The sequence below is a fragment of the Lampetra planeri genome, chromosome 29, assembly GCF_965212315.1.
Source record: "Lampetra planeri chromosome 29, kcLamPlan1.2.h2, whole genome shotgun sequence".
In the NCBI taxonomy this organism is placed as follows: domain Eukaryota; kingdom Metazoa; phylum Chordata; class Hyperoartia; order Petromyzontiformes; family Petromyzontidae; genus Lampetra; species Lampetra planeri.
The window spans coordinates 4,225,436-4,249,339 of NC_136135.1; the positions used below are offsets into that span (position 1 = coordinate 4,225,436).

Genomic DNA, 23,904 nt, shown 5'->3' on the forward strand with positions numbered 1-23,904 from the left:
GTTGGTTACGATAGGAGTAGGTGAGGACACGCACTCGTCGCTTAGCGAAATGTACAAGAAAAACAATCTGTCAACTGCATACCATTTTGAATAGGGTGCTCTGCATTGCCTGCAAGTTATTCAGTAGACTGGCTTATTACGTAAGCCTTATTTTTCCACTATATACCATTAGACTACAAGGTAACGACATAACACGTTTGGTCGTATAAGCCTTGAGCAGAGTGAGCTGTTTAGACCACAGCAGGGACAAACTACAGTCGCCGTAGGTTTGAAATGTCCTCCGGTCAAATTTCGATTTAAAGCTTTCGTGACTGCAGGGATTCATCTTCTTGGTTCTTTCGGTAAAGTCACGTGGAATGGAAATAATAAAATAATAAAAATAAAACATAAAATAATTCTCACGACGTTTCGGCCACAACGCAAGCAGCCGTCCTCAGGTGAAGAACAGGTCTGTCGGAAAAAACGTCGTGAGAATTGTATTTTATTATGTTTTATTTTTATTATTTTATTATTTCCATTCTACGTGACTTTACCGAACGAACCAAGAAGATGTCCCCCGGTCGTTTAAGGAGGCACAGGAGGGCCATCGAGTGGAGTTTAAGACTGTGCGTCATTTTGATAAAAAAACATTTTACAATGACACGCATCACCAGGACAAGCGGACTGAGAAACGTACGAACGAACTTATCAATCCACTGCTGGACGAAGGCTATCACACCCCCCCCCCATCGGTCATTGGGGGTTTGTTTGACCATACTTCACCACGCCGGTCGCTGCCGTTTGAAGCGAGTGTGGGCACGACTGCGCTCGTTGATGAAAAAAAAGGGTTTTGGCGTTAGATCGCGTAGAGTATAAATGTGCCGAAACCCTCCACCACAGTCCATTAGTAAGGGATTTGTCACGTACACAAAACGCCAAATAGTTACTATTTTTTTTAGGTTTTTATTTTACTTTTATTAATTTTAAAATTTTTGCCTACGTGACTTTACCGGCAAAAACCTAAGAATATGAATCCTTGCAGTCGCGAAAGCTTCAAATCTATAAATAGTTTCTACTTCAGCCCACCGGTGTGTTGGAGAGTAAATCCACAACATTTACAATTTGAGTAGTACGACGTTTCGCTGGTGATTACATCCGGCATCATCGGGCGATTTGCCAGAATAGTGAAGCCCTCCACCTGCTTCCGGTCTTACATAGTGCAGGACAACGTCATCCTTGTTGAACCCCATCAGGTTTCGAGATCAGAGGCGGAGGTGGGGGGGGATATTTTAATTATATAATAGATTAGTAATCAGTTAATTAGTACGTGACAAGGGGCTCTTACACGTACATGTACCTACTAATTGCGTTAATATTTACTGTAACAATGTTTTCATTTTATCAGGTAAGGCCCACTGCAACTCGATAGTTTTTCTTTCCAGAAGCGACGTGGCTATCACAAATGATAGCTCAACGAAAGTGGCTTATTAGGTGTAAATGTATAGCAGCCAAATGCTCTTAAACGCATCTTGATGCTAAATGTGGAGGGAAAAGCAATCAACCTGCTTCCCGTCTGAAATAGAGTCCGTCAGGACGACGCCGTCACCTGAACCTGTATTCGGGTTATCGCTCGCCGCTGACGTTTGCCATGGCCGAGAATCGAATTCAGGCCAACGGCTTCATACATTACCGGAATTTGTAACTTCTCGTAATGTACACGTAATGGATCGAACGAAAACATCGCATGATGCATTTTTTTATTTTACCCACAGCTGAGTAGACGCGCTGTTGGGCATAGATTATCATTATAGTATGTAGGTTGATGCCCTCTCTGATTAAGGTGGCACATTTTGAATGTAGAATTTATTTGGGAGGTGGAGCGGTGGGTACAGCGGTTAGCACGACCTCGCTATGACCCGAGTTTGAATTACGATAATAAAAAAAAAACCTCTCATTCGAGACCCAAACAACAATAACCTCCTCCCTTTGACATTCCTCGAAGACACTGGACTGGTGTGCCATCTACCGCATCGGAACATCGACAGGCTGATGCGCACATCTGCCTCATGAGCGAGGATTTAAAGACACGAGCCACAGTGCAATTGCAACCCAAACTATGGGCGTCATAGTGAACCACTGGAGTCTGCTACACCAACTCGATCCCTCTCGTGGCGAGCAGACCTCGAGATTGGAATTTAGCCCCTGAACATATTACAATGCGCAAGAAATATAATTCCTAGCCGTGGCTGACATCAGTTTCAAGTTCTATCAGAACCGACCCTGACCACCATCCCCACTCACTTCCCCATGGTGAAGTATGGTTAAATAAATACAAACATCCGGGCCTGGGAAGGCCTCCATCCATCGGTAGTTTGAGAATAGCTGTAAGTTATTTTTGTTGTTGTTTCAATAAAATCGTTTGCGTTGCGCGCACATGTTTTAACCTTGGGGCAATACGAACAGCGCGCTGCTATTTCCAATGTGTGTCCCAAGTGCCACCGCGTGTTTATCTCTTTCGGAAATGCATTTCGTAGGAATGCGCATACCACAACTGTAATCCTTCCACCGCTTAGTCAGACGGGGTTTCCGTCTCTGCTGGGCGAGAGAGAGAGAGAGAAGGCATCGGACACACGGTGGGGGGCAGGCGAGCAGGGGGTGTGGGGGTCAGTAGACAACTCCAATTATCCGCGATTACGCGGTGGATGGAAGGGAGTGGCTCTCAAGGGTGATGGACTCGTGCATTCCACAACGGCGCATTGGAGGGGAGGCAAATACGGGCAACGCTACAAAGGAGTTTGGCTTTGCGGCATTCTTACTCTTCTTGGTTCTTTCGGTAAAGTCACGTAGAAGGGAAGTAATAAAATGATAAAAATAAAGAATGAAACACCACCAAGCTTGGAGCGTATACGCTCTAAGCTTGGTGGTGTTTCATTCTTCACCTGAGGACGGCTGCTTGCGTTGTAGCCGAAACGTCGTGAGAATTATTTTATTATGTTTTATTTTTATTATTTTATTACTTCCCTTCTACGTGACTTTACCGAAAGAACCAAGAAGATGAATCCCTGCAGTCACGAAAGCTTTAAATCGGTATTCTTACTCTTTGGTTTCTTCAGTAAAGTCACGTAGGTAAAAAAATAAAATTAAAATAAATTAAATCACGACGTTTCGGAGGCAACGCAAGCTTCCGTCTTCCGAAACGTCGTGATTTTATTTTTTTGTGTTTTCTTTTTTCACCTTCGTGACTTTACCGAAAAAACCTTTGCAGTCACTAAAACTTCAAATCTAGAATTTGCGGTATTCTGTTGCAGTGCAAGCGTCTTTTATGCGACCGTCACATATCCGCCCCGAATGATGAACCTGCGTGGCTCACCCAGTGCAGTATTTCTCGATGTACAGACAGCAGATTGTCGATTATTCTATTATTTAAAATAGCTTATTTTTGCACATGCTTGCATTACATGTTTTGGGGTGTGATGCATATGGTTTTGTTAATGTGTTTAATGTTCACTATATGTTATCGGCATAAAAACACATACAAATGGACAAAAAAATGTTTTCACATATAAAAAGTGACTATTGTCTGTACCTTACCACTGCAATCTCGAAGACTCCGCGTGGAGTGATGTATTTACGTGCGGTGTTTTCATTGTTGAAGTTGTATGCAGTGTATAATGTACTATATGTAATATTTAACACTGAATCAGGCGTAGCGACTTTGTTTTGTGACCCACGTGTTACCGATCGCCGGACTGGTTACAGCCATCGGAGCGGTTGTGGTTTGCCGGTATCGCCGGATCGGCTTGGGACCGCCGGATTATGTCGGAAGCAGCCCGATAATTATCAATCGCGCGCTGCCGGATAATCGATTATCAGCTTATCAAGATTGGAGAGATCCGAGCGCAATTTCGGTTGATTTTTTTTCTTGTAACTTATTTACTGGCCAAGTTAAATAAAACTTCAAAACCGCCGAAATATTTTCTCGATCATTAATGAACATTAGTATTTTTTTATTTAAAGTTTTCGTGACTGCAGGGATTCGTATTCTTGGTTCTTTCGGTAAAGTCACGTAATTTATATTATTTTTTAATAAATATTTATATTATTTTATTATTTCCCTTCTACGTGACTTCACCGAAAGAACCAACAATATGGACATTAGTATATTTCAGTTGGCGCACTGCCAAAATAAAATTAAAACGAATACATTTTGAATTCACACGAGTCACAAAGTCATGAATATCTATATCGTCAGCCGTGGCCGGTTCACTGCTGGATGAATGCCTCCGTCCTTTGACTACAACTCCGTGCTTAGCCTCTGCCCCAGGCCAACAGCCCATCAATCTGCGTGTCATGCTCAGACCCACTTCACAGTCGATAGATACAGAGGGTGCTTCTAAAAAAGTTAACACTTCTGAGAATTTGCAGCATGTACCTCCGGGCTCTCGAGACCACCTGGAGAAGATTCCAGGCACGTGTTGACAATGAAGGCGAACAAGTGGATACTATGGGAACCTCATTTGCCAGTAAAAATATGATAATTTGTTTTTTACCCTTCTATCTGGCAACAAAACTGACACCTTTTTACAAGGAGTCATGTTTGCATAGACCGCAATACCTGCAGTCATAATACAAACAAAAGACATAACTCTGATAATGTGCACTGTCCTTGAAGTTGATTGGTCCACACCCGAGACAGCTTTCTTTAGAGCCTAGTCTCACATGGGTTGGACCAGATGACGCCAAAAGGCGCAGGATACTCTTTTGACTTTTTGAAGCTACTAACATTGCATTTGTTATCATGTTACAGTGTAGTGTTATCCGTTCTTTTTCCATTAAAAACGATAGTCGCATATAAACGTTAAAAATATTTTGAAGCACGCTGTATTTCACTTGTGTATGTTCTCTAACCCTTGTGTAAAGCCCTCTTTGTGCATGGCGCCACGCTTCTGTGTGGCCTAATCAGCTACGGTTACATTTCTTTGTGCATGGCTAAGTTTCTGTTTGAAATGTCATAGCAGAGGAAGGCCTGACAGACAGAACATGGCTTGACGACGATGTGAGAGATTGATGCCAGAAAGACGTGGCCACGACTTGAGCATATTGGCACGAGACAAAGTGGAAAGTGGAAAAAAATGACGAAATGTGCAGTGGACACATACGGTCTATCTGCCCCAATGGATCGTGATCATGATGATCTCATAGCAGGTTTCAGTTCTGTTTTCCTAAAGCTCTGCAACTTTTTACCATGTCTGTACCATCCCACCTTCAATACACACCGATGCGTATATTTTAGGTGTGTGTTCTGTATTGAGCTTTAGCCCGACAATTCATCGTCCTCTGTTCGAGTTCTCCAGTGCCCTGTAACATTTACATCGGATGTCATGAAGATCGTTGTCAGCAAAATATTGATGGGTTAGAGAGCACCTTCTCAGTTTTCCCCTTATGCATTGATTTCGCCGATCCGCTTTTCAGCAAATGCATACTGGGCAGTGTGATTATCAGCCTGAGTGATAACCTACCACCTTGCCTGACTCGCCTTCTGTCTCGACATGCAACCCCATGTGTGTACGTATGTATGTCGAACTTCTTTCGCACCGCACGTGGCCAAACCGTGCCTAATCGGAGGTGCGGTAGCCCAACCACGCTTGCCGTCTCATCGTAACACATTCCTGCTGCGGAGGGAGCTGGTAGGAACGTTGGGTTGCTCGGTCAATAGCCAGGGTCAACGGCGGCGTGGTGTATTCCGCAAATATGCCCGACTGTTAGGGTGGGCACAAGCCGGCGTGAGTAGGTTAAACGTTGAGTTTTATAAGGGAACCACGGGGTGACCAGCCCCTCCCCACCCAGCCCCTCCCCACCCTCCCCACCCAGCCCCTCCCCACCCTCCCCACCCAGCCCCTCCCCACCCTCCCCTCCCCAGCCAGCCCCTCCCTCCCCACCAAGCCCCTCCCCACCCAGCACCTCCCCACCCAGCCCCACCCCTCCCATTTTTGGATGCACGACGGACGGACGGACACAATAATCCCCTGTGGGCTGGTGGAACCAGGAGGCTCCTACCAGTATAACCTCCCATCTGCCTCAAGTGGCCTCTGTCTCAAGCCTGGTGGTGTCTCTCCAGCCAGACGAGGCACACGCTGCTTCTCTGTCTCGCAGCTCTGAATTCACCCCCCTGTCCTCTCCAGCTCCGTCTCATCCAATAGGCGCAGTAGGCACTGGTGCCTAGGGGCGAACGAAAACGAAAGGGCCTATGCAAAAAATGTGACCATGTTTTTTGTTGTTTGCATGATAACGAACATATACGTATATTTGTAAATATAATGAAATATATTTAGAATCCGATATGATAAATCATCGTAAAAATTGACATTTTTGCTGATGCTATGTTTAGGCTCACCTTGTTATTCTCAATAATTTAAATTAACTCTGCGACACGCAGCGCTCCCATGGAATGAGGGCACAGACTAAATAGTGAACGTGTCAGCAGGAAGACATCTGTCCTGCTGTCCAGCGTCTGGACGAAGAACCGCGTGAAACAAGCGGAGTGACAGCAGCTGTAGCAACATGGGGGGGATGGGGGGGTACAGCAACACCAACTGTATAAAGTTATCACTGAATGCCTACGAAACCGAAGTGCCTAGCAGGGACGTACGGTCAGGGGAGGCAGGGGAGTCAGAGCCTCACCTGTCGAACTCCAATGAAAATAGCTGTTACGAAAAGAAAGAAAAAAGAATAATACAATTAAATAAATATTATGATTTTTCTACTGATCTGTGTTATAAATGTCATTTCTGTACGATTACAATCATTTTTATAGTCAAAATCAACAAATTTGCGGAGCTCCGCTACAAATACAGGAAGAGACGAGAGGTGAGGCAGCGACGCGCTCAGCCTCCCCTCTGATTGCGCAACCCCTCAGTAACTGGATGGAGCGCGGGCAATCAGCGCGTGCCTGTTACTATCTCAGTATGTCACCAATGTAATGTTTGTAGACCCCTTCATTTCATGTCCTCGCCTTCCATACTCCAGGTAACTTGTGTCACGTATGTGTATAAAGATATTTAGGCTCGCTGGTCTCGTCATGAAACTGCAATTAAAAAGCACCAGGGGAGGCAGCCATCACATCTGCCTCACTGAGAGGGACGTGTCTAACACGCCCCCCTCAGTGAGGCCACGCCCCCTCAGTGAGGCCACCCCCCCTCAGTGAGGACACGCCCCCTCAGTGAGGTCACACCCCCCAGTGAGGACACGCCCCCCTCCGTGAGGCCACGCCCCCTCGGTGAGACCACGCCATCTCAGTGAGGACACGCCCCCCTCAGTGAGGACACGTCCCCCTCAGTGAGGACACGCCCCCTCCGTGAGGCCACGCCCCCCTCAGTGTGTGAAACTGGCTCTGACACTATTCAGTGCCTCCCCAGCCATTGTCCTCACCGCACGTCACTGGTGCCTCGTGCCGACGAGAATCTTCAACTGGCCCTGGTTCTCTCACTGCACAGCATCGGTGTCATCCTTTTAGTCAGGCTCTGAATATTTGTTTCCTCTCTTTCAGTTATCTCCCGAACCTTTGAATGTCCCTTTTAAGTGCAAATTATGCGCGTTGCAAATGTTATTCATGAATGAATGCGTGGATGCGAATATGTTTTTTTTCTATTCAGGTATTGGTTTATGGCTGCCTGGATTATTGCATCAGTTTACACTGAATTACATTATTTTCCATATCGTAAAATACAAATAGGTCAGCCATAATGGTATCTCATATTGGTTTTGTTTAGAATCGGATGTAAATATTACGTCTGCGTTCAATGGGGTTTTGAACACTGGACGTATTCACTTACTCGGTGATATTCTTGAACATTTTACAGGCGTGATATCAGGGCAATGAGTCTGTAACACTCCAAATCACGCAGGCCTCTCACTTTGTGAACAGATGAGTGGCTGACGCATCATTATGCAATTGAGATGCAGTACAGTGTTTAATTTCTGTGAAATATCTAGAGCATAGGTCCAATTAGGTTGAAATAACAGCTGCCTCTGGATTATTAAATGTGACCAAGAGCAGTGTTTACTGCTTCAAGTGTGAAATGAGCAAACTCCTCCGAATCGAAACATTAATTGCATCCTGGAGTAAGCTGATTGCTTTGCTATGGAGAACATTACAATTCCTCTTTGGTTCTTTCGGTAAAGTCACGTAGAAAGAAAATAAATTAAATAATAGAATACGACGTTTCGATTGCAACACAAGCAACCGTCATCAGGTAGAACTAAAATAAAAATAAAAATGTAATTGCTTGTGTTGCAATCGAAAGGTCGTACTCTATAATTTAATTTATTTTCTTTCTACGTGACTTTACCGAAAGAACCAAAGAGTAATGCCTGCAGTCACGAAAGCTTCAAATCAAGTTTGAACATTACAATTCCTTTGCCAACTTTAATGTATGTGTGTTGAACTTTTTTCGCACCGTACGTAAGCCAACCTTGCTAATCGCAGGTTTTGATTAGTTAATTTTGCTTTCTATCTGCCACCAGTTGTGATTCATCATCAGCTTTTTATTGATTTCATGTTCCCATAGCTTGATATGACTGACGCCTTTAATCGCTTCCTGTCACGTGCCGTGATTACATTTCTCATTCGTTTTCCAACGGTTTTACAGAGTTCTATGTGTTACATATTTTCTTTGCCACTTCCAAACCCGTTCGTATACGCCCTTCAATTTACTAATTGTAGTCTTCATAGAACGTGTTCTTTGATTCCTTTTTAAATCTTTTATTATTATATTAAGTTCACTTGCTTGCTTGCTTGCGCGCTTACGACCGTGCAAATCTTTCGGTCGTTTTTTAACCCACTTCCCGTGATCCAATCGAGCTGACATTTTGCACACAGACTCGTTGTGCGTGACAATTTATTTTCGTGAAATTTTTTTCTCCAAAATTTTCAACATTTTAGGACATTTGTTTTTATATTTAATTACCAATTGCTTAATGGTGGCAGGCAATCATCTGACCCATAGGTGGCAGCCATCTCAAGCCAGAGGACGAGAGGACTCTAGCCGCCACGCATATAAAGGATTTATAGTGAAAAACTTAGTTTTTACGGGTTAATTTTTTTCTTTCGGCCTTCCCACTTTCAGTGCACCGTTCATAAGAATGTTAGTTATTCCTTGTTTAAAGAAATTTAAATACAAATCAGATTGTTGTTTTCTACTCTAGACATTTGAATTCGTGTCTTGGAATTAACAGGTTTTACATGTATAAAAAAACGATTGACAACCCATGTCAACTCAATGATAGGTGAACACCTTCCCCGCTAAGCATAGTGCAATTGTCGTCTCGAAGTTTAATCCATTGTGCGTTTAGCAAAAATAACAACAGGAATTAACAAGCCAGATGGTTTTTGGCGGCTACTTTTTCATACGATCAAAGACAAGAAATGGTATGCCTCTGTGCTTTTGACGCTAAATAAAACCCACGTGCGTGGTAATGCCATGCACTCTTTTGGCACCTTGCGTTATAAGGAGTCTTTCCAGATGGCAGACTTCGTGAACGGTCGACAGCGCACACCTTAATTGGACGAAGAAGCACATTGGTTGTCAGCGCATTTAATCGTTCAAAACCCAGACCTTTCACGAGATTCAGGACAAAATTGATTGATACGCGTTGTGTACAGCCGTTTGAAGGGATTGATAATTCCAGTAAATCACTAGATATCAATAACATGTTTTTCAATCATATAGCTTGATCAATATGCAGTACATGCTTGTTGCTGTGACTGTATTTAATTCAAGTTCTGAGCAAGACCAGCTTGGGATTATTGTTCTTAATTGCTGCAGTTGAAACAATTTCCTTGGTCAACTAAACACACATCATTAAAGGCATAATTATATGGGAAGTGTTGAACTTTCTCTATGTAGTTAAAAAAGGGTCCAGATTGCATTACGTTTATTGGAGGCACGGGCGTTGGCGAGATGTTAGCTACCTCGCTTGGTATGCAGGAGGTCGTGAGTTCGGTTTGAGTTTGCATGTCTCTCTCCCCGTGATCGCGTGGATTTTTCTCCAGGTCCTCCACATTTAAAAACATGCGTTTAGAGTATTTGGCTGCTGTAAATTTCCACATCATAAGCCACTTCGTTGAGCTATCATATGTGGCCAAGTCGCTTCTGAAAAAGAGCTATATAGCCCAGTGAACCTTACCTGGTAAAAAAAAATACACTGTAGTTTAGTTGAAAGTTTTAGTTTATTGGTGTTTGACAGGTAAACTGTGCACTCACTGTTTACATCTCATCCTAGGATTTCTTGCCTCTTTTTTACATTTTGGATGTGTGATCTCATTGCGGAGTGCCGGGCGGCTAGAATGCAGAAATTTGGAACACTAGGGGGGAGCGGGGGGCACAGGTGGTGCATCTGCCAGTCATCTCAGTCAGCCAACCCATGGCACTTGGGCCTGTCCCGTGACCTCCTGTCAGCGAGCCTTCGACACTTCACGTGGCCTCAATGTGCACCCGGCGTGGCATCAGGCGCCGTTGTGACGTCGCCGCCACTTAGTGGCGAATGGCGACTGTTGTTGTTGTTGTTGTTGATCTCATTGCTCCATCTCCATGGTGGCCATCCTCTTGGATACGTTCTGTCCTTTGGCTAACCTTTTTGTCACCGGTCTTGTCAATCTGCTTTCATCCCTTTGAGCGACACGTGACAGTGTTCTGACTAAGCCCAGGAACCAGAGAGAGCCCAGAGAAAACCTGAGCACGCCACGATGTTTCCGAGGAGGGGAAACGGCCGTGACGAATTTGTTGCAACTCCAGCAGTTCAGCATTCACATTTCCGCCAGCGTGTACTTGTACTCAAAGTGGCGAATGTTTGCATGCACAAGATGTGCTCTCCAATAACAGCTTTGTCCCATTAGCCGTATAAGGTTAAATATACAATCTTTGTCTTGTATACGCGATGCTGTTTAGTTATGTAGACATGTACAGTGCGGTGTATTTGTATGAATGTGTAATGACGACTTGAAACACTTCTCTTAAGATGGCACTTTATTGAAGACACGTTCACTTGACATCAGGCGGAGACCCCCACCGCAACAGCCCCGAGTCTCCCGCGCATCTCCCCCTTTTATATACCGACTGAGGCCACGCCCCCTTCTCGATCATTCTCGCTGACTCTGGACGCTCGCTCCACCGGCCTCTTCCGTCACCTGACCACGCTCCCTTCTCGATCATTCCTGTAGCCACCGGTCCCTTCACACTCACAACTGACTCCCCTGTCATTACCTCCCGTGGCCACCAGTCCCTTCACACTCACAACTGACTCCCCTGTCATTACCTCCTGTGGCCACCAGTCTCTTCACACTCACAACTGACTCCCCTGTCATTACCTCCCGTGGCCACCAGTCCCTTCACACTCACAACTGACTCCCCTGTCATTACCTCCCGTAGCCACCAGTCCCTTCACACTCACAACTGACTCCCCTGTCATTACCTCCCGTAGCCACCAGTCCCTTCACACTCACAACTGACTACCCTGTCATTACCTCCCGTAGCCACCAGTCCCTTCACACTCACAACTGACTCCCCTGTCATTACCTCCCGTGGCCACTAGTCCACTCACAGCGCATGTAGGCTCTACTGTCATTACACATCTATGCACATGTGTGTATGTTTGTTGCATAGTAGTGTAGAGGTTAGCACGCTGCGCTACGAACCCGGTGACCTGAGTTCGATTCCCACTCATGGCCAACACCAGTGACGATTATCTGAGCCGGTCCTGGGCCTCCCCTAGGTCGGCTCAGCCTCAATTGAGTACCTGGTGCGGTGTGTAAACATCGTGACTGGGGAGACAAAGGCGGCCAGGCATAGTGTTGGCCACCCACCCCCTCGTATACCGTCCCGGCCTTCATAGGTGCTCGCTAACAGCACTTTCCCCAACAGTTCTTTAAGGCTGTAAGAGGAGTCTTTGTACGTGTGTGCACAAGAGTCGTTAAATATTACAGCGATGAGATTTTGACACAATATATTACATTTGTAATGAGCGACTTCCGCGACACGTCATGTAGAGGGTACTTCTTCTTTATTACTCAACACTGGGCACAACACAGGCCAACACTTATTCCTTCTCACACTGAGTACAACACTCGATATTAACGTCTCTACTGGCTACACACAGCCGATCACTCGGCGTGGTCCCATCGCCCACACTCGGCTACGCCGCTGGCTGGCTGGCGTGAGGATGACGGTGATGTAAACCACGCAGGAGATATTCCACGTGGCCAGACGACGGAGAGAGATGTTGGCAAGTAGCGATGCAGCCAGGACCCAAGACCCCACACGAAGCTCGAGCTCCAGGTCTGCTCCCCCTTATATCCCCCCATGTGTGGCTAGGTCCCGCCTCCGGCCACGCCCTCTCGTGGAACCTTCGAGCAGGTTCCCAAAGTTTCTCGGCTAACTCCACCTACTACCTTTGCCCCAGATACACCTCCTTCTCTGATTGGTTGTTACTTAACCGTGCTCGTACCCGTGATTCACCTTCCAGGCCAGCAGGTGTCACACTGTCATTACACATTTATGGGGAGTGGAGCGGAGCGGAGAGGTTCAGTGGTCGGCGTCCTACGCCATCCATAATAAAGGTTTTTTTGGGTTACATCGCGTTGATATTGGTCGCGAAAGCCTACGTGTTAAACATCCTAAGCTGTGTACCCGGGTCAAGAGTTGACCATGACTGATGAGCGTGATCTTAGCTGGCCCTGTGGCCTCTCTTCACTAACCCGCACCGACCAAAACACACTGGCGTATGGTGAAACAAAACCGCAATAACCGACATCGCATGGCAAAGCCTCGATCCAGCATTGTATTGAAAAGTGGGGGCTGTAAATTATTACGGCTTTATTGTCACTGGTCATGTAATTTCAATTGCGACTATTATTATTACTACATCGCCAGTGCTGGCAATATGGTGTGCATGTATATATGAATGTCAGCATTGCGTATGCATGCTTTGTAGTCAATGCAGGCAAATTCAGTACACTTCGTCTCCGCGCGCCGAGCGAGTTTGGCTCCTGGCTCAACGATAATTGTCAACACGGCTGGCTCGCAACAGTGGCTCGCGTCGAAAATCTCAAAAAGCTTTGGTACCCCCCCTCCCTGTTCAACGGGGAGGATGCAGACGGGGTTTTGTGTGTATGTGTGTGCGTGGAGTGACACCATTTTTTTGTCTTCCTTCACAGACGCCTGCTGCGGTCTATTTTGAACATTTTGCGGATTAATCAGAATGCATCGTGGATAAAAGCTTCCCTAAGCTCCTAAGCCATGCACCGCTGGATGTAGGATGCAACTTCCCAATTCACCGGTCAGCTGGCGTGCAGCTCGCTAGGGGCGGACTGCTGTTGCATTGTGGGGCCGTGAGTGAATGACGACTGCTCTGTGGAAGGAGGTTTTGATGTTAGCGGTGGCTGATCACGGCCGAGATGAGGAACAAAAAAGAAACACAATTCGCCAAATGATGTTAGGCGTGGTCAAGGTATCAAGCTCACGCAAAAACTCCAGTCATCCTCCAGCAGCGGGTTTTGGCTCACCCAATCGCACACTTTCAGATGCGCTTCTGCGGCCGTCTGGAACGCTCTTCCTTCCGGTATAAGGAAGCGACTGGAGCGATGTACGTTTAAATCGAGATTGACAAACTCATTCCCTGATAACTGTTTTTTTGTGGTGCGTTTGTACGGTGCGAAAGAAGTTCAACATACATAAAAAAAGACTCGGGTCACCGGCTTCATAGAGCAGCTCTCAATACGAACTGTGCTTACAGCATAATGTTTAATCAGCGTTCCACTATATAGTGTTTACGTATTATCATCGTACCTGGCAACAAACATATCAAATGTTGTTTTTATCAGCGTCGTGTCATTAGATCGATAATCCATTTGGAATTTCCGCAATGTAGTACAACCCCCCCCCCCCACCATGCTCATCTTTAAAGAATGGCTCGCGCAAGAAGATATCACAAGAGCTACTACTGGGATTCACTCAAGTGACCTCTGGCGCACACAGCTGAGGACACCACTAGCCCACTCACCCTGTCTTCTTTATTAAGGCATTATTGCAACTCTTAACTTGGATTTAAACCTTGCTTTTTAACGGTGGTATTGCAACTATTATTTGAGGCAAGTCCCCGCTCTTTAAATCCATCTCTTTGAACATGTGTTGAGGTTCCCACGTGTCAATGACACGTGCCCTATTACTGCCAGAAAATCCACAGTAAAAGTGGACACCAAACATTATCGGGATAAAAATAACTGGGAATTCCCCAATATCTGTGAAATCTGCATCAAAAATAACAAAAAAAACATCACAGTAGTAAGATTAATAATCGGTTCCAGTAAAAAAAAACCCGGCGTTCCAAAACATACCAATGAAAACAAAACGGAATGTGCTAAACGGAGCCAAAGCTTTGTCAAACACGTGCAGTTCTATATTAATCATCACGTGTTTAGCCACAGGAAAACAAATGATGTGTTTTTGCCTCTATAAAACACCCCCCAACACAAAGACAAAGATCCCCCAACAGACTGTTGGGGCAAGTGCTGTTAGCGAGCACCTATGAAGGCCGGTACGGTACCACGGCACCACGCCCGGCCGCCTTCGTCTCCCCAGTGGCGACGTTAACACACCTCACCAGGTACTCTTTAATGGCTGAGTCGACCTTGGAGAAGCCCAAGACTGGTTCAGATAATCGTCACTGGTGTTGGCTGGGAACTCGGGTCGCCAGGTTCTTAGCGCAGCGCGCCAACCGCTACACCACCGCTCCCTATTACCGCTACAACAACAACCGCCATTCGCCACTAAGTGGCGGTGACGTCACCACGACGCTTGTGCCAGGCCATGTGCACCTTGAGGCCACGTGAAGTGTCGAACGCCCGCTGGCAGGAGGTCACGGGGTAGACACAGGTGCCACGGGTCGACTGACCGAGATGATTATCGCTACACCCCCCAACACACACACACAACCCACTGCATCCGATAAGACAAAAACATAAAATAACACACTTGAAAAAAAAATAAACGTTGTCAAAGTTTGCAAGTTGTTAAGATCACACATTGCTGACATTAAAGTGATATTTATCATCAAACCGCCTCTGAAACTTATTTGGTTAACTGCAGGCTGCCCTTATCAAACTAACGAACCCAACCCACCCCAATGTCACCAGGGAGACATTGCCCGTCCGGTTGACTGAATATCTCCAGCCAGCGTCATCCTCTTCACTGAGAGTTCATGCCCGAGGCAGATTCTTTCAGTTGTCTTTCGTCACCCTCAGCGTCTTTCACGGAAATGCCCTGTCCAACTAATAACAACGTCCCACCAAAATGATCCATTTTCGTCATCCAATCCCTTCTCCCCTTACAGTTTCAATGGCTACTGCTCTGTGAGTCGCTATATCTGGAGGCTAAGTGGCATGTTCGTGGAAATATCCACATGGCAACGACACAGACAAGGATCCCCTTTGTAGCCTGAACATACTGTTGGGGCAAGTGTTGTTAGCGAGCACCTATAAAGGCTGGCACGGCACACGAGGCGGTGGGTGGCTAACACCCCTCCCGCCCGCCTTTGTCTCCCCAGTGGCAATGTTTACACACCGCACCGGGTATTCATTTGAGGCTGAGTCAACCTAGGGGAGGCCCACGACCAGTTCAGATTATCGTCACTGGCGTTGGCCGTGAGCGGGAATCGAACTCGGGTCGCCGGGTTCGTAGTACAGCCTAGCGCTAACCACTACACTACCGCTCCCAACATACATACACCAAGACATACATACACATTCTTCACGCGAGTCAGTGCGCGTTGGTGAAGGCATGTGTAGTGACATCGAACGAGTCACTGGAGCGCGTAGTGCTGGGGACTGGTAGAGAATGGGACAGTGGCGGCTCCTGCAAAATCTCTCAGGGGGGGCAAATATCTGGATGATTGATAAGGATAAGGTCCACCCATGCAATGGATAAATTAACAGATTAAGCATGTAAAGGCAACTTCACTTCTTTAATATTAATGAAAAATAAAGTGACTCTTACAATACATCTTGTTTGTTTCTATACTCACTATTAATACAATCCACTCAAGTTTCTTTTATTAAAGATTCCACTAGGTGGCGACAAATTATATTGTTGGATGAAACGTGCTTACGTATGATGATGTTAGTGCGAGCCCTCCCGGAAGCCATAGAGAATGCATTGCAGCGCCCCCCGTTCGAAAAAAACATCTTTGAATGTAAGTCTATGGGGCCACTCGGGGCGATTCTCAGCCGGAGTGAAATCGCCCAAAAAGAGGCGGTACTCCACAGAACGTGACATGACGCTGATTGGACTCTATCCAGAGGCACAGTGACGGCTAGCGTGACTCTGTGGTTGAATGACATTGGTGGTGCGTCGCCCAATCGCCCTAATGAAGAAACCGCCCCTGGAATGGGAGTGGGGGTAGCAGCCCGTTCTACCAGTTTGACACGTGGACGAAGCCCAGAGCCTTCTGGGGGATCCAGAAGGGGGCGTGGTCGAGGGCGGAGCTTGGCCACGCTTGGGAGATAAAAGGCGAGCTCCGACTCACAGTCGGGGCTGCTGCCATCTGGAGTGTAACTCGTCGTACTGCCATCGTTGTGGTCTTCGCCTCTTCAAAGCTGTGGGTCTGGAAGCATGTTGGCAACGGGTAAATTGCTGTTAGTTATCCTCGATGGCTGTAAAGGCCGGAATTAAAGAGAGAGAGTGCCTCCTACTCGTATCTCTGAATAAGTACACTACACATGGATGTTGAACTTCTTTCGCACCGTACATAGCCAACCGTGCTAAACGGAGGTGCGGGGAAAGGACAACATATTTAATCACCTTAAATTTACCTTAAATGCATAAAGACGCTATTAAATAAACGAACTTTATTATAACACCAACAATGAAACACATGGTTGTAATACACAAAAAGTCAATAAAAACTAAAAAGTAAGTATTAAATAATAGTTTATAAATTCAGTCGTGTAGAGTTCCAGATGCGATTCGCGGATGGCCAAAATCGCTGTTAGCAAGTTCGCGAATAACGAGGGAATCGTTGTTATTTATCTGATATAATGCAGCGTTCTTCATTGCAAGGCCCACTGGCCACTGGCGGTCCCTGGTGGCCTTGAGTGCGGACCCTGAAGTGCGGTCCCCCGACACAAAACACACAAATGGTGACAACAACCCCCATCATCATCACCATCATCATCGTCGTCATCGTACTGCTGTGAAACCCAACGATGGTTTCAAAATGTGTGGCGGTCTTCACACTGCTGATGTGGGAGGGCCGCCACACACAAGACATCAGTGGAGTTTGGGGCACTGCCCTCTGCTGACAACGTGAACTAGCAGTGCGGCTACAACATCCGCTATGCAGGCTAAAGCCGGTTTAGCTTCCGAAAGCTGGTGAGGTCAGGGCGGAATTCTGTGTGATTTTAGTCAAGAGGCAGTACGTACACAGCATTATACAAACTGCACAATACATATGTGAGTGGTAAAAGTCGGTGGTTTAGCGAAGATTCACGCATTTTATTACTTCACAACAGTGTCAATCCACTGCTGGATGGACGCTGGTTTTTACGCCGCGTCATTTGTAGGGGGGTTTGTTTGACCATACTTCACCTCGCTGGTGAAGGCGGAAAGGGGGTGTGTAGGTGGGTGAGTAGAGGCCTCGGACCGGTTCATGTAAAGTGGCACACGCGGTGATTGATACACACTGGCAAAGAGGCCTCTGTAGATGCATGCGACTTGACCCTTTACGAATTGAAATGTGAATTGGCAGGTGTGGATTTGGCAACGGGTGAATTGCTGCTTGACGCGCACGTGACTTGGCACACACGTGACGTAACAAACGCCTGACTTGGCACAAGAGGTCGCAAACGGGTTTTGATTCCTTACCTGTACTCGTACCCGGCCGCACCAGGGTCGAAAACGGGTACCCGTACCCGTACCCTACCCGATACCCGGCTACCCGTACCCGGCCGGGTATCGGGTAGGGTACGGGTACGAGTACCCGATTCCGACCTCTGGGATGAAGCCATGTTGCAGGCACGGGTGGGTTGATTCTAGGATCTTGAATTGTGAGAAGAGACAAGACGTTGGGAAATGAGTGACAAACGGTTACTCACCAGTGACTCACGGCCTACCCGTACCCGGCCGCACCAGGGTCGCAAACGGCTACCGGTACCCGGCCGGGTACGGGTAACCGGGTATCGGGTAGGGTACGAGTATCGGGTACCCGGTTGCAACCTCTGCTTGGCACGCAGGTGACTTGGCATGCACGTGACCTGGCACGCACGTGACGTAACAAACGCGTGACTTGGCACACGCGCGCGCACGTGAAATGAGCCAACAGGCTGGCTAATTGACGCGTGATGAACAGGATGGGGCGCCCGATGCCTCGACGATTCTGATTGGGCGCATTGAGACGCCACAAACCGCGTTGCTGTAACTCTTGCGCCACAATTGTTTGTCAATTTGCCACAAAGACGCACGCACGCAGCGGGCTGACCTTCAAGAATGCAAGCCAAGTGAATAATATTACCGAGAAGCAGAGGGATGGAGAATGCATTGCTGGAAGACTTCCATAATAGTGGTTTTTGGGTTAGATCGCGTATAGTGTATTTATAAACCCTCGATTATGGAAAAAATTGGTCGCGAAAAGTCAACGACGTGTTAGGCTCACATGATAAGACTTGGTCTCTTTTAACACGCACACTTTCGCGACCAACATTATCCATAGCAGAGGGTTTTTTTTGGGTTAGATCGCGTGAATATACATATATAAATGCATTTATAAAAAAATATTAATAAACATACTTTCATACAATATATTTATATTTTGATATATTTTAATATCTTTATATCTAACTTTTAAATATATAAATATATATAACCCCAAAAAAACACAAACCAATATATATTTATATTATAATTTTTTGGGTTTAGATCGCGTGAATATATTTATAATAATAATACAAATATATATTTATAATAATAATATAAATATCTTGTTAGAAATATAACCCAATTAAAACCTCTGCAGTATTTTGACCATCAGCTCTTGAAACCCAAAATCTCTTACCCCCCCCACCTATACGATCGGAGCCCCGCCCAGTCCCCCCCTACGACCACGCCCACTCCACCTCATTGGGGCGAAGGCCGCGCAGGCCACGCCCAGCAAACTTGCCTCGCCGTCCAATGAGCGCGCGCGGGCGTTGACACAGACAGAGTGAGAGAGAACGCGCGCGCGAGCGAGCGAAAAGGGGGCGGAGCCAAGGGCGAGGGGGCGGAGCCAAAGTTGAGGGGGCGGAGCAAAGGGGGAGGGGGAGGAGCCAAGGGGAGGGGCAGAGCCAAGGGGGAGGAACGGAGACAAGGAGGAGGAGCCAAGGGAGAGGGGGCGGAGCCAAGGGAGAGGGGGCGGAGCGAATTTTCGCGGGAAATGGGCGGAGCGCGGGAAAAGGGGGAGGACGAAAAAAAAACACGCGCGGCGCGAGTGAAACCCCTCCACACTTTTAGTCGCGGTTCCACAGTCGGTGGCAGTGTGCTGCTGCTGCGGTGGGGAAGGGCAGCAAGCGTGCGTGCGTGTGTGCGCCTGCCTGCCCCCTCGCTGTCTTGTACATATATAGACACACACGTACGTGCACACGCCGCCGCCGCCGCACATAGCCGTATGTGCGGGTGTGAATGGCCATGGCGGGCGCTGCGGGTCAGAGCGACGCGGCCGAGCTGATGTACAGCAAGGTCGTGCCGAAGAGCCGGCGGGCGACACGGCAGACGATCATCAAGAATGCGTCTTCGCTCGACATTCTGCTGTCCATGGGGTTTCCCAGGGCACGAGCGTGAGTGATTGACCGTCGTCGATGCTGCTTTCTGTGTTGTTGTTGCTGCTGCTGCTGCTTTGATGGCTGTTATTTATTAATTTGTTTAGCAGCTGTCTTTGCGTTCTCGTCTCTCTGGCACACTCTTCGTGTCCTCTTCTTCCCCCCCCCACCCACTCCTCCTCTCGATCATCCTCGCCACACCACAACCACCACCACCTTCTCCAGCAGCACGCTTCATTTATATTCACTCGTCTGCCTTAGTCCAGCACTATCTTTTTAAATGTTTGACTTCCCCCATCTGTTGTTGGTGCGTGTGCAATCTACAATTCATCTATCGCCCGCCCGCGTGCCATCACCATCACCTGCCCTCTTGTTCATCTGTAACCCGTAGCCCACCCCCAACCCACATAGCATTACGTGCCACACTGGAATTTAAACGCGCGTGCAAATGCTGCTGCTGCTACTACTGGCGTGATTGCAGACTGTGTGTGGGGAAACCACACGAAATAAGCATTACATAAACCTATTTTAACCATCGTCGTCGCGTATGTTGAACTTCTTTCGCACCGTACGTGAGAGCAAACCGTGATAAATCATCGGCTGGTAGGTTCAGTGCGAAATTTTTCATTTTTTTTTGGCCGCCGCTGTTTACAAATTGCATCTTAATCTCATAGCTCGTTCAAGTCACAACGCCGACGGCTATTTAAATACATTTGCATACTCGAATGGGCTACCGGTTCATTCATTGATTTTTTCCTTCTCCCATTGCGTTCATTCAAGCAGCTTTTATTGCATGGCAAATGGTTCATTCATTATTTTTTTCCTTCTCCCATTGCGTTCATTCAAGCAGCTTTTATTGCATGGCAAATGCCCTCTGTGCAAGTGTAGCGGCTTTATTTTAGTTTTTAACAGCACACACGCACTTCTTTAAATCGGAGATCACAGGCGAATAAGGCAAATGACCTGTTAGAAGATGCCATCAGAAAGCCCATATAGGGTCAGTTTCTTGTTGGAAAGCACCCACATACCAAGATTTGCTTAATACACTTAAAAAAATGTAACGGCACTTTATGCATCCCGTATATACGTTTTGTTGACTCGTACAAACCTGTCTCGGTAATTGTGTTTTGCCAAGCAAACATGCTGCTGCTTGGTCTGTGTGTGTGCGTGTGCCAGCATGCATTAAGTCAAAGAGAGTGTACGGTACATATACGACATGTGGAACTGTACTGCGTGTGTAATTGTGGGGGCGGTGGTGGTAGTGAGTGGAACACTGAGTAGTTAGTGTGCTGCGCAACGAACCCGGTATAATATCAAAGAGTTCGATTTACCGGCCACGGCTAACATCCGTGTCAAAGTGATATGAGAAGAGATCCCTACCACGCTCAGCCTCTGCACCAACTGGCGACTGACTAGATTGTTGAAGTATGTCCGAATTGTCAAAAATGCACGTGACCGACATGGCATGGGGAAGGCCTTCATGACATGGGGGAAGGCCTTGGTGAATTGAGAATGGCTGCAATAAAATGTTGTTTTACGTCAATTAATTTCTCTCCTCCAGTTTTACTGGGGCGGATGTCATTCCCATCAGCAAGCTTGAGCTTAATCCAGTTGATGGTCTCTGAGTGGCACTTTAAATTAAGTTCCAAAGTGATGACAGTAATATCAGTCTGTATTTCATCTTCTTCCCGTAGCGTTTCCCAATTCATGTGGCATGGGCCAATCTCCACGTCCACACTCAACAGTCCTTCACATTCATTCTCTCCTTGTCCCTTTCCTCCTTGAATTTGTTTCCACTCGTGTAGGATTTTGGGCTTCGTTGGTACACTTTCTCTGCTCGTTCCTGCCCTGGGCCACATCCACTTCACAAGTCTTCATAATCTGGATCATCACCACGAACCGCCTCTTTCTCTCTCTACCCTGGTGCCTCCGTGTGCGTCACTTGTCTTCTGATCGTTTTGTATTTAATGCACACAACAACAGCAACACCTGCCATTGGCCACTAAGTGGCGGTTACGTCATTACGGCGTCTGTGCCAGGCGAGGTGCACTTTGAGGCCACGTTATAGTGTCGGAAGCTCGCTGACAGGAGGTCATGGGACAGACTTAGGTGCCATGAGTTGACTGACTGAGATGACTGGCAGATGCACCAGCTGTGCCCCCTACTGTGCCAACTTTTTGCATTTTAGCTGCCCGGCGCTCCGTTCCTTGTTGTGAGCGTCGCTTCTCCGCCCTCCGTTGTTGTTGGAGGGTGACTGCCTCCAACTGACCAGTATCGTCCTTCACGAGCCTCCTCCATTTAGGCCGATCTTGACACCGCTGGTACCAGTCTTCGGCAAGTCCACTCACCTCCACATCCTCCTGTAGTGTATTAGTCCATCTCTTTTCTAGACCGTGTCGTGCCCGTTTAGCCCCCTCTATACGACCAAACAGAAACTGCGTGGGCATGCAATGGCTGGGCATGTGGGCTTCATGACCCAGCCAATGCACACACCAAAACCAATACACCACCATCGTGGAAAAAATGCCACAGAAATGTGCACAGACATCTCTTTACATTTCATAACAATATTTGCTTTCTGTCTATTCTCTGCTGAAATCGTTGATGAAAATTCCATTAAAAACACGTATGATAATTGGTTTTTTACCCATTTATCTGGCAACAAAACTGACACCTTTTTTACAAGGAATCATGTTTGCATTGACCACAATCAATTTCAAGGACAGTGCATACATTATCAGAGTTGTGTTTTTTGTTTGCATTCCGACTGCAGGTATTGTGGTCAATGCAAACATGACTCCTTGTCAAAAGAGGTGTCAGTTTTGTTGCCAGATAAATGGGTAAAAAACCAATTATCATATTTTGCTACTGGCAAAGGAGGTTCCAATGGGGTAAAAGCATGTAATTTGGGGAATTTAGGCAATCCACTGCTGGATGAAGGCTTCCCCATGCTGTGTTGGTTGTGATGTTTGTTTAACCGTACTTTACTATGCTCGTTAGTGCTGGGTGGAGGGGGGGGGAGTCCGAAGATCGGTTTAGACAGATATCACTAGCCACCGATGTTACGAAATTATAAGTCTACGAAGACGGATTTTAACGCAGAGTGAAATTCCACTCAGCCACCTCTCTGCTGTCGGACAAAATTGGTGTTAACGTTTAGGCAATTACATAATGGCCTGCTCGGTAAATTAAGCAGGGAAATCTCGGTGGCACTGCACGCGTGTGTGTGTGTGTGCGTGTGCACGCGCGCAGGGATTTTTCCTGTGCAGGGTTTGCAAATGTTTGCTCAAAGTCCTCCTAAACGTCCGCTTTTGGCAACAGGCGAAAGTGGTGTTGACAGGCAGGATTAGAGTGGCGGGTGGTCTGCGCTTTTGGTTCACTGCGTGGATAATTCGCACCTTTCTGCGACTGCTGTATAACGCGTGAAATACACAGTAAGCAATTTGTGCAATAATCCCCAATGTCAGGACTCTCACCAACTCAAGTCTTGAGGTTCACTGAGGATTTCTCGAATAAAGGTCTATGATATTTTAGTTACTATTTCTCACGACTAAATCGCTCCGATTTGCGCTCAGCCTCTTCCAGATCTCAGAAGCTCTGCATGGTGGGGGATGGTTCCTACTTGGAGGCTTGCTTGAGGTTGCCAAGTGGCTGGCAGTACAGTGAATAGGTTTGTAAACTTATCCTTATGACCTTTGTTGTCTCCTCACGTGTCGGTGTTTTACAGCTACTCCAGTTTCCTCCCAAATTATTGCAATTGGCGAAAACATCCCCAAAGCGGGACTTTCTTGAAATGGAGTCGTGGGGCTTTAGTGAGGCTTCCTTGGGTAAATGGATAGGCACGGTTACAGGAACTGCCTTTTAGGATTGGGGAAGGAAAAAAAACCTGATCAAACGTAAAAGTGAGTATCACAGTCGTAACTGAATGTTCGTCTGAAACGGTAAGCCCATGTTTCCCAGGATTTCTCACCCTCGCCGAAATTTCATCAAAGGACTCTCTTGAATGAGGGGGAAGGCTGTAATCCGAACCTGGTTTATTTACCGGCTCGTAATAAACGAAGGACCCGTCTGATTGATTTATTGTGTCC

At 46.8% G+C, this 23,904-nt stretch overlaps 1 protein-coding gene across 3 annotated transcripts in view; it reads left to right on the forward strand.

The window, feature by feature from the left end:
- Nucleotides 1–19,499: 19,499 nt before the first annotated feature.
- Nucleotides 19,500–23,904, forward strand: part of UBASH3B (ubiquitin associated and SH3 domain containing B) — a 108,662-nt gene continuing 104,257 nt past the window's right edge. For all 3 annotated transcript variants that reach the window (XM_078608136.1, XM_078608137.1, XM_078608138.1), the window contains exon 1: nucleotides 19,500–19,834. In XM_078608136.1, the coding sequence (XP_078464262.1) occupies nucleotides 19,680–19,834 (155 nt within the window). In that variant the 5' untranslated portion in view covers nucleotides 19,500–19,679. The remainder of the gene's footprint in view (nucleotides 19,835–23,904) is intronic.